We start from the raw sequence: 10,751 nt of genomic DNA on the forward strand, positions 1-10,751 counted from the left end.
ATGATACAATTACAAGGATTATATAATAAAAAATAATTTCAACATAATATTTAGATTCTTAAAAAACAACTCAGTCCCAAGTCAAGAAGAAACAGAAAATCTGAACTGACTGATTACCACTAAGGAAATCGAACCAGTAATAAAAAAACTTCCCAACAAACAAAAGTCTTGCTTCACAGGTGAATTTTACCAAAAATTTAAAGAAGAATTAACATCTATTCTTCTCAAACTCTTTCAAAAAACTCAAGAAGAGGGAAGGCTCCCAGGCACATTTTATGAGGCCACCATTACTGTAATTCCAAAACTAGACAAAGATGTTACAAGAAAAAATTATAGGCCGATATCCCTGATAACATAGATGCAAAAATCCTCAACAAAATTTTAGTATAGCAAAGGCAATTCAGCAATTTATGGTATATGGTTAAAAATATCATATACCATGGTCAAGTTGGATTTGATTTCTGGGATGCAAGCTTGGTTCAATATCTGCAAATCAATTAATGTGATACACTACATTAACGAATTGTAAGATAAAAATCACGATCATATCAATAGATGCAGTAAACACATTTGACAGAGTCTGGCATCCATATATGATAAAAACTTTCAGCAACGTGGGAATAGAAGGAACATATCTCAATATAATAAAGGCCATGTACAAAAAACCCCCAGCTAACATTATAAGCAATGGGGAAAAGCTAAAACCAAAACACTAATTTGAAAAAATATATGCACCCATATGTTCATTGCAGCACTATTTACAATAGCAAGCTATGGAAGAAACCTAAGTGTCCATCAAAAGACGATAGGATTAAGGAGTTACAGTACATATATACAGTGCAATATTAGCCATAAAAAATGAAATCTAATCATTTGCAACAACATGGTTGGACCTAGAGGGTATTACGCTAAGTGAAATAAGTCAGACAGAGAAAGACAAATACCATATGATTTCCACACTTACATGTGGAATTTAAAGAACAAAACAAACAAACAAACAAACAAAAAACAGAAACAAACTCAGATACAGAGAACAAACTGGTGATTGCCAGATGGGAGGGGGTTGGGGCTGTGTAAAAAGATGAAGGGATTAAGAAATAAAAATTGGTAGTTACAAAATAGTCACCCCTGTGAAGTACAGCATAGGGAATATAGTCAATATTATTGTAATAACCCTGTATAGTTCCAGGTGGGTAATAGACTAATTGGAGGGATCACCTCATAAATTACATAAATGTTTAACCACTTTGCTGCACACCTGAAACTAATATAAAATAATGTTGAATGTCAACTCTAATCGAGCAACAAAAAATAAAAGTTTTTAAAATAATATGCTTGTTACTTGGAATTGCTCTGAAGGCAATTTCAAGAAAAGATTAAAAAATATTTTGATCAATGGCATCAATAAAATAAAGAACATAAAAGTGATGCATTTGAATCTATAAGAATTGGTGTACTTTAAATTTTATTTTATAATAACATTAGTTTGTAGATAGAATACCACCATGTTTGACAGAGGTATGGCTGATGATCTGAAATTCATTAATATTTGTAATGATATGGTAAATCTGATGTTCTCATAAACTACTGGAAGCACTATAAATTGGCACGATCCTTTGGAAAACTAACTTGACACTATATACTTGATAATGGCCATGTTCAAAACTTTTTATTATTTTTGGTGTTATAAACCTATTTTGGAGAAGCCGTCATAAGCAAACCATCCAAAATGTAAGGAATGGAAAGTGGAAGGAGAGGAAAAGAATAATATACATTACTTCATACATGGCAGTTTTATTTTATTGGAGAAATGACTGGACTAATGATAACAATAATTACTCAGTCCCTAAAAAGAGATGGAGAAATATATATAATATACTAATTTATCAAATAAGTCTAAGACATTACATAAAATAAAGGTAGTTAAAAGAATAAGTACACATTAATAAAATGTTTAGACTGATAAATCTATGCAAATAGGATGAACTTATACATACACCAAGGAATAAGAGGATACACTAACTTTGTCATTGAGTGCCATAACATACAGCGAGTAATTCACAAGAGTATGAAGGTTGTAGCATCCCAGAGAGTTACCACATCTCAAAATAGCACTATGAATGGTGAGGGTAGGACAGAAAACTAATCAAAATTTAAAAAGGCATGATCTCGAGCATTCTTCAAGTTGAACGACCTGGTATAAGAGTTGTCAGCCCTTGAAAACAAGGTTCTTAAAATCACTTTTACTTCCCTTCCTCTAATATCTTGAGCATGCACCAAAAACATAGATTATATTCATCTATTGCTTAATTCAGGATTTTATGTTTTTTAGTTGTTCCTTGACTTATTATTTTCTTCATATACTTATCTGTACATTCAGCAGATACTTGTTAAATATCTTATCTGAATGGACAAGGTGTGCTAGTTGCTAGATAGGGAAGGATAATGACCAAGAAACAGAGCCTGCACTCAGCTACATTATAATTTAGTAGGGGAGACACAATACAATAAATACCCAATTTAAAAAAAAGAAAGTGATAAGTATCATAAGAGTGATTTTGCAAATTTGGGGGGAAAAAGAAACTCAATTCAGTCTGTGTTCATTGAACACCTGTTATGTGTCAGACACAGTTGCCAGTGGCTGTAGCTGCAAATGTAAGTAGAACATGATTCATTTCTTACAGGAGTTTTTAGTTTATCAGGATTACCTCCTCTTGGGATGTGAGGAGTGTCAGAGAAGGATGTATGGATGAAGTGACATTTGAGTTGCACCTTAAAATACAGGTAAAATTTTGACATATGGAGAAGAGGGTAAGAGCTTTCCAGGGAGAGGCAAAAGCATGAACACAACAGCATCTGTGATCCTGTTTCTGAACTTATTTTTATTCTTCTGAAGACTTAGTATAAGGATGATAGAAAGTATAGCTTTGATATATGCTTTAGAACACTTTGTTTTTAGAGCACAAAAGATAAATATTATTAGAAAACTGTATTTTAACTGTTTCAACAAGTTTTGAGTATTTTTATTACCACCATTCACATTATTGGCACTGTTCGTGGAGATGGTCTTATGCTGTTTCTGTATCTTCCTGTATCTTGGACCCTCCTCTCCCCAAAAGGGTTTGCAACCTCTTGTAGCAAGTAACAAAAATAAGTTAAATCTCACTGCAGTATGATGGGCAGGTATTTTTGAAATAATACATTTCTTAAATATTAGTTGTTCATGGGTAGGGTCTATTCTAGATGTTATATAGTTGCTCTCATCTATTTTTACCCTTCATATTATCTACATGAGTTGAGCTTTGAAAAGAAAGAATCAATTCATAAGTTACTCAGGTGGACTTGCTTTTGGATGAGTGATATCAGAAGAAATATTAAATGGCTATTAATGGTCAGGCCTTTTCAAGCATTTTGTAGAAGTCTATATTGAAAAGAATAGGCAAATCGGTATTAACAGAGAGACTGAGAAAGCAATCCAAGAGAAAAGAGCAGGGAAATTATATTCACAAAAGTGGTAATTTCTCTTCTATGGTCCAAATGTTTGACCTCCCTCCCTCCCCCGCCCCAATTCATATGTTGGTATTCTATTGCCTATTGTGATGGTATTAAGCAGTGGGGCCTTTGGGAGATGACTGATCATGAGGGTGGAGCTTTTATGAATGGGATTGTGCTCTTATAAAAGAGATTCCATAGAACTCCTTAGCCCCTACAGTAACAGTGGAAGACACTAGCTGTGAACCAGGAAGAAGGCCTTCACCAAACTTGACCATGCTGGTGCCTTGATCTTGGACTTCCCAGACTCCAGAACTGTGATTCAATAAATATGTTATTCATAAACTACCCAGTCTGTGGTATGTCCTTATGGCAGTCTTAAAGAACTGAGACAATAACCCTATGCCCTGAACACTTTTAATTTGAGAAAATCCCCCTTTAAAGCTTCTCTGTTTAATATTTTTAAATCTTAGAATTTAAACTACTTTACCACCAATATACTTTGCGAAGATACAAGAAGCCCACATTCTGCCTGCTGGTCAAAAAAGTAGTTTTATCCATTGATAGATTCTTTGTTCAAGTATATCCATCCTATCTGTGATCTGTTTTGCATGTTTAGTTTAAAAGCTCTTTTCTTGGTGTGGTTTTGCTCTGATAGTATTGAACCAGTCTTCGGTCTCATAGTTTTTCCCTACAGGCTTGTAGGAGGTACCTTTTGGATATAAGTATGATATTAATTTTTAAGGTGGCATGCTGCAGTTGGAGCTTTGGCCCAAATTATGGGCTGTTTTTGAGAATCCCTGCTGATAATTTTACATGACATTCACTTTTCTGAAAGCTGAGAAGAGGGAACTGCAGGATATTTTGATCTTGATAAGTGGTACACGACAGACTTTAGATTTGGTTATAGATTGATGTTAGTGGAATATTTGCACAGAACTTTATGATTTAAAATAGATTTTCACATATATTAATATCAATAACTATATAAATTCCATTGCTATTACATCTATTCCATAGTTAATATAAAATGGACTTCAGAGAGATTAAGTGTCTTATTGAACAATTGCACAGGTAGGACTTAAACCAATTCTTGTGATTTCATGTCCAGCTACCCCTTTTTCTGTCGCCATTAGTTTGGAGTACAATCTTTAGAATTACATTTGAAAATTGTCATGATTAAGTTAGCTTCATAAAAATATCCTTTTTAATTGATAAATGACATAGACTGAGTAGATGGAGGACCAGATTCAACATCATATTTTAGATTTAAGCCTGGGTTCTAGGTAGTGAGTATTTAAATAACTTTTGATGCTGCCTTAATATTTTAATGCCACTGTGAAATAATCTGTTCACATATGTTACATACACAGTAACACAAATGAACAGATACTTCCAAAGACTCACTGTCATTTCACCTAACCTACCAAGAAAACTATTTTTTATCTCCTTTCTTAATTTCACTGTTGCCAATTTTTTAAAGTAAAAAGATGGCTAATTAATACTTAAGTAAATCAAATGCCAAGTCTTATCTCCTAAGCTACAGCTTTATCCAGTGTCACTTTCTTTTTTATGTTTTCTTAGTACAAAAATGAAAGTTTTTCTAATAATTGCCTAAAGTCTAAAATCCTTAAGGAAGTTTCTGCTTGGGAAGGGTCAGCAATGAATATGCAGGACCAAATATTATTCAAAAGAGAATCTTAGTCTGTTTGAGCTGCTATAACAAAATATCCCAGATTGGGTTACTTATAAATAGATATTTACTTATTGCAATTCTGGAGGCTGCAACTTCAAGATCAAAGTGTTATCATGGTCAGATGAAGGCCCTCTTCAAGGTCACAGACTTCTTATATCTTCGCATGGTGGAAAGGATGAGTTGTCTTTCTGGGGCCTCTTGTATAAGGGTGCTAATCTCATTCGTGAGACTACATCCTCAGGACCTAATCACCTCCCAGAGACCCCATATCTTAATACCATCACCTTGGGCATTAGGTCAACATATGGCTTGTGGAGGAGGGAGGGCACAAACGTGCAGACCATAGCACAGAGTCATTCTAAAATTTAAGAAAGAAGTTTTAAGAACATATAGCCCCCTAATTTTACAAGTGAGGACACTGAGATCACATATTCCCCAAAGTTATTTGTGTATATTAGTGGCAAAGTAGTAATGAGAAATGAAGGGCCCTGAATCCTGCCCCCTATTTTCTTAGATTTGGTCTGTTTTCCCTCTGAATAGAGCATCAATCGATCATCACGGTAGTAATTTTTAAAAGAGAATAATTGCAAAATACGGGGAAAAGGAATTTTTAAAAAGTAAAGGAAAGCAGTACAATTTTAACCTTTTCAAGTTGCCAAGAGAAAGAGTGATAAAGAACATTTACTTTCTGAAAATAAAATTTAATTGGATCAGGGAGGATGGAATAAAATGAGAGTAGAAAAGTCATTTACTCTTTCAAAATATGGATAGGCCGCATTGAACTTTTCACCTTCTACTGTATCAGGGTTTATTGGTGTGTAATTACAGGTCCTCGCCACATGCCATCAATCCTTATTTACTGTTCTAATTTGAGTTGACCCTGTTGTTTAGAAGATGCCTCTTGTATACAGTAGATATAGGAGAAGATAGATTTTAAGGTGAATTTTAAAGCAGATTAATACTGTTTTCAATTTATTTCTCGTTGTATTTGCTTTTTACCAATTTCATTTAAAAGTTGTAAGAACAGGAATTTTAGATTTATGGACAAAAGCCACCTCTAGCTAATTTAGGTCTTTGATCACTTCGTTAGCAATACCAAAACACGAAGGTACTTACACATGGTATATTACGTTATAGAGCATTTAACAATATAATCATTAAAATTGTCTTAGTTTCTATCAAGTCTATATGCATTTAAAGCAGGTATCTTATTTAAGGCAGGCATACTAATGGGCCCGGTTGTTTTGGACAGACAAAACAGTTTGGTGTTGAAGATTGTTGCTGAATCATTGGTGTGTTTTATGTCTGTAGTGTGAGCAAGTATGCATACTGCTAAGTTCTTTAATATATTTCTAGGTAAGAAGATAGTGAATGATTTCTCAATCCAAGCATGCTAGAGCATTTTGCAGTATATTTACTACATAAGCATGACTGCTTTAAAGTTCAACAGTCACTGCAATATGTGGCTATGCCCATGCCACCTCTTTTTAACTGTTACTCAAGTATTTGGCTCTGGTGTAAATCTGCACAGCCTCATGTATATGCTCTTTTCTACTTAGTTCAGCATTGCAAAGCAGAGAAATTCGTAGTTCTGATTCACAGAGATTACTATTTTGTTATCATGTTCAGGTAGTGATCTGCTAAAATTCTACCTGTAAAAGAAAAAGAGGTTCACTCTTGTATTATCAAGGTCATTACTGAACTCAATTCCTTCAGTTTAAAAGCACAGAGATGCCATCTAGCAGCCGCCCACAGGAATGTCTTAGACAGGAATAGTCCTTTCTCTATAAAACTGAGCAATAATTGAATTCCTACAAGCTTTCAGTTTTTAAAAAAAATTTACTTATTGAATATGATTTGGTATATTGCCTATAATTCAGATACTCCATTACAAATGAAACTAATTAATATCTCTTAAAATAGACAAAGTGATATACTCATGAGTTCCAAATGAAACCAGAAACTTGGTGATAAGATTTTAATTAAGAAAACATAATTCTCATAATTTTCCTGAGAGGAAATTGATAATCTGTCTATATAAGAATACAAATAATCAATTAGCAGAGTGAATTGCTTTATTTTGTTAAAAGAAAATACTAATCTTGCTAATTTTCTGATATATTAAATGAGAGAAAAGAAAGTAAGTACACGCTGAAAGTAGATTCATCCTATTAATATTAGAAGTTTGGGCATTTTTTTAAAATTTAAAAATAAAATTGACTTTCAAGTAACTTATGTTACCATAAGATGGCGATACTTAAGCACTTTATAAAATGTCATAAAAATTTGTAAGTCTCAATCTGAAGAAAAATTATAAACATAAATATTATATAGTGTTCTATGGAATGGAATTGGTATTGTTAGAAAGCCTTTTTGTTTTCAGATCAATTAATATATAAAAAGCACTCTCTAATATTTAGATTTCTAATATATGTCACAATCCTGTATCTGAAAAAAAAATTTATTCAATTTTAAGAGCTCTCCTATTCGCCAGTTCTATCCCTGTGTGATTATACACATGCTTACTGTAAACATAAAGTGTAATAATATAGAAGAATACTTAAACAAATTTATTTAAAAATGTTATGAAATCTATCAGTGCTAACATATTAGTATTAAAAAATCAGCAGTTTTTCTGTGCATTTAAGTGTCATCACTTAATTATTATTTGTTGAAAAATGGGTTTGTATGATACTGTTATTGGATTTTTAATTTCAATTTCACTAAACATAATTTGCATTATGAAAGCTAATTTTATTATGTGAACCCTTAAGTAGTTAGAACAATAATAAGTAAAGTTTGAGAAAATTCCTAGTTTATTACCTAATTCACAATTATTTTGAGAATTGAATGGTGCCATTTGTGAGGGCGGGCAGTGATTTAGTTTGGTGATGAATGATAGTTTTGGTAAAACATGCAAAAATAGGTTTTATTCGCTTTTTTAAAGCAATATTTGTCTACCAAGTCAAAAACTTTTTACAACATTAAAATCACTTGCTATGAACATTTTAATATTCTCTGTAATGCTGTATGTGATATAGAACAAATTACCATCTTCTGTTCTTTGCATACAGTAATGCAATATTTAGAAGCTGAAAAGGACAGTTTAAAAAGTTAATGTATGCCTTCCATCCCTAAATTTTTCAGCTCATTTGTACCAAACAGCCACAGCTAAGTCTGAAGAAAAGTTTTATATTGTTGAATACCCAGAAATAAACTTGTCAATACTAGAAAAGGTCATATGGACTAAAAATGGGTCATTTATTTGGGGGATTTATCTTGGTATTTAACAGTTCTTCTTTGTTTATGTATTTAATTGGGGAAAGAATGGAGTACAAGAAGTAAAGATATTTATGCATTAAAGATATTAGACAAACTACACATGTCATTTTTAGCAAAGCTCTACATTTCTAAGTTCATTTTAAAGAATGACAAAATTCACTTTTAGTCAAGTGATTTTTTTTGCAATAATTCAATAATTAGGTTTGTTTAAAAAAACTGTTTTACTAAGAATATTCCAAATGAGGTACCTAATGGAATGCGTTCAAAAGTTTTAACCAACAATTATAATGAAAATGGTAGTGGAATGTGTCACTATAGATCTAGAGGCAAGAAGAAAAAAAAAAGGATTTAAAAAATATAAAAACAAAATCAACACTTTTAACCTAGATATAAAATGCTTTGAAGCTATCCCTTAGTATGTAAAATATTAAGATCATTAAGATGCCATTCACACACTGCGAAGATTTCAATGACAATATTAGCACAACTATAGCTTTAAAATAAAATGATTTTATTCTCATTAGGTCTCTTATGAAAAGTGCACAGAAATAATTATGAGTATAATGACATGATGCTAAGTTTTTACTATATACTGTATTAGGCCTAGAAATATTCAGTCAGCCGCAGTATTGGATTATGCTTGGTTACATCTTAATTAGTTCTATTCAATTATGAAAAGAAACTTAATTTCTCTATACCACTCAGATGATGTAAAGCTTTAAAAATAACTTTACAATATTTCAAAGTACATAAGCTTTAAGTGATTTTGTAATATGGCATCATTTTTTTTTCTGTTGTGTCAAATTGCTCTTGATCAGTTAAACAAGTAAGTAATTTTAAAATTGTTTCTCTTACTATTTTTACGAGACACTTTATCTTGTATTCCAGATAATTATGATTTTCTTAGAATGCTGAAGCTCTCAAATAATCTCACTTTATCATCAAAACCTTGATCATACACTGCTGAAAATATTTCTTCTTATTTTTCTGTATTTTTTAAAAAAGAGCTTAGCGTTCTCTTTAATTGCCAGTACCAGATAATTTTCAGAGTTCAACAGCAATGAGATACCTCATTCTTCCTATTGCCCTCCTAGCGTGATAAGGTTCTCACTTCCTGTTTAACACTGATAATCGGAACTTCCTCACTGCCCTCTAATTTCCTTAATGAAAAGAAAGAAGCAAATAAACACAAGCCCCTTTCACCAACGCCTCTCAGCCATGGCAGAGAGTACAGCTCTGCCTCTTTGCCGTGTGTTACAAGCAGCATCCCAAATGTTTTTGGACACAAACCGCAGCACGTCTGCGATGGGGGTATTACTGACCAGGATCAGCTGGAAAACACTTCTCTGCTTTCAACAAAGAAACGGTTCACCATCTCCTAATACATGTTTACAAATTGCATTGTTTGAGCTGCTAACTCCTTTGCATTACTCGTCCGACTTCAGAAGAGCACATTAAGCACTCGGATACAGAATAAGCTAAATTCCCGGGAGAGCCGCATTGCCCGCTGCCCATATACATTATATTCGCTCTTGGTCCCCCCACACCTCCTCTTTCCAGGACTCTACCTTGAGGAGCTATTCCTCCGGTAGTTCACCTTGCTATCTTCCAAGCAGTGGGAATATGCCAGGCACCACAAGATAGCTGGAGAGCTGTCTTTCGTGCCTTTTGGGGGCATATTTATTTGCATTTTTGGCCGGTTTGTTTCATATCGCACATTTATTTCAAACAAGAGTTAAAATATTGCCCCTACCTTGGAAGGATCTAATCCAGCAAGCAAAGACAGCAGCAGGAGATTGAGTAGATTGGATGTCGCCTGCATTCTGATCTGGGTTTTTGCCCCCTCTTTACTCTCTTTTATGTAGCCACTCCACTCACTGCAGAGACCTTTCCCTCGTCAGTTGCACTTTCTGCCTGCCAGTCAGAGCAGAGTGGAGATAGAGGCGGTAGCAGGAGCAGGAGCAGGAGCAGCAGCAGCCAGTAGCAGTAGCGGCAGCAGCGGCAGCCGCCCTGGGGGGCGATCATTCCGCAGGCATTCTCAGAGCTGGGAGTTCGCGAGCTCGGGGGTGGGTTGGGCTGCAGTGGGCGCTGACCGAGGTTCTGAAGCGCCTCCAGCCTGCGCGTTCCAGTTTATCCTCTCTTCCGCCGCTATCTAGCCAGTCCACCTCAAAAGTTTTGACCCAAGCAAAAGATAAAGAGAGTAGAGGCTGAGAGAGGTGTGGAGACCTGGACAACGGATATGACATCACTACAGCTCCTGGGGGCTTGGGGAGATATTTTG

At 34.2% G+C, this 10,751-nt stretch overlaps 1 protein-coding gene across 1 annotated transcript in view; it reads right to left on the reverse strand.

Moving 5' to 3' along the window:
* Positions 1–10,506, reverse strand: part of OLFM3 (olfactomedin 3) — a 168,493-nt gene extending 157,987 nt beyond the window's left edge. The window contains exon 1 of the mRNA XM_039869597.1: positions 10,224–10,506. Coding sequence (XP_039725531.1) covers positions 10,224–10,292 — 69 coding nt within the window. The 5' untranslated portion in view covers positions 10,293–10,506. The remainder of the gene's footprint in view (positions 1–10,223) is intronic.
* Between the last annotated feature and the right edge of the window lie 245 nt (positions 10,507–10,751).

Source organism: Pteropus medius, unplaced genomic scaffold, assembly GCF_902729225.1.
Source record: "Pteropus medius unplaced genomic scaffold, Ma_sr-lr_union100, whole genome shotgun sequence".
NCBI classification, from domain to species: domain Eukaryota; kingdom Metazoa; phylum Chordata; class Mammalia; order Chiroptera; family Pteropodidae; genus Pteropus; species Pteropus medius.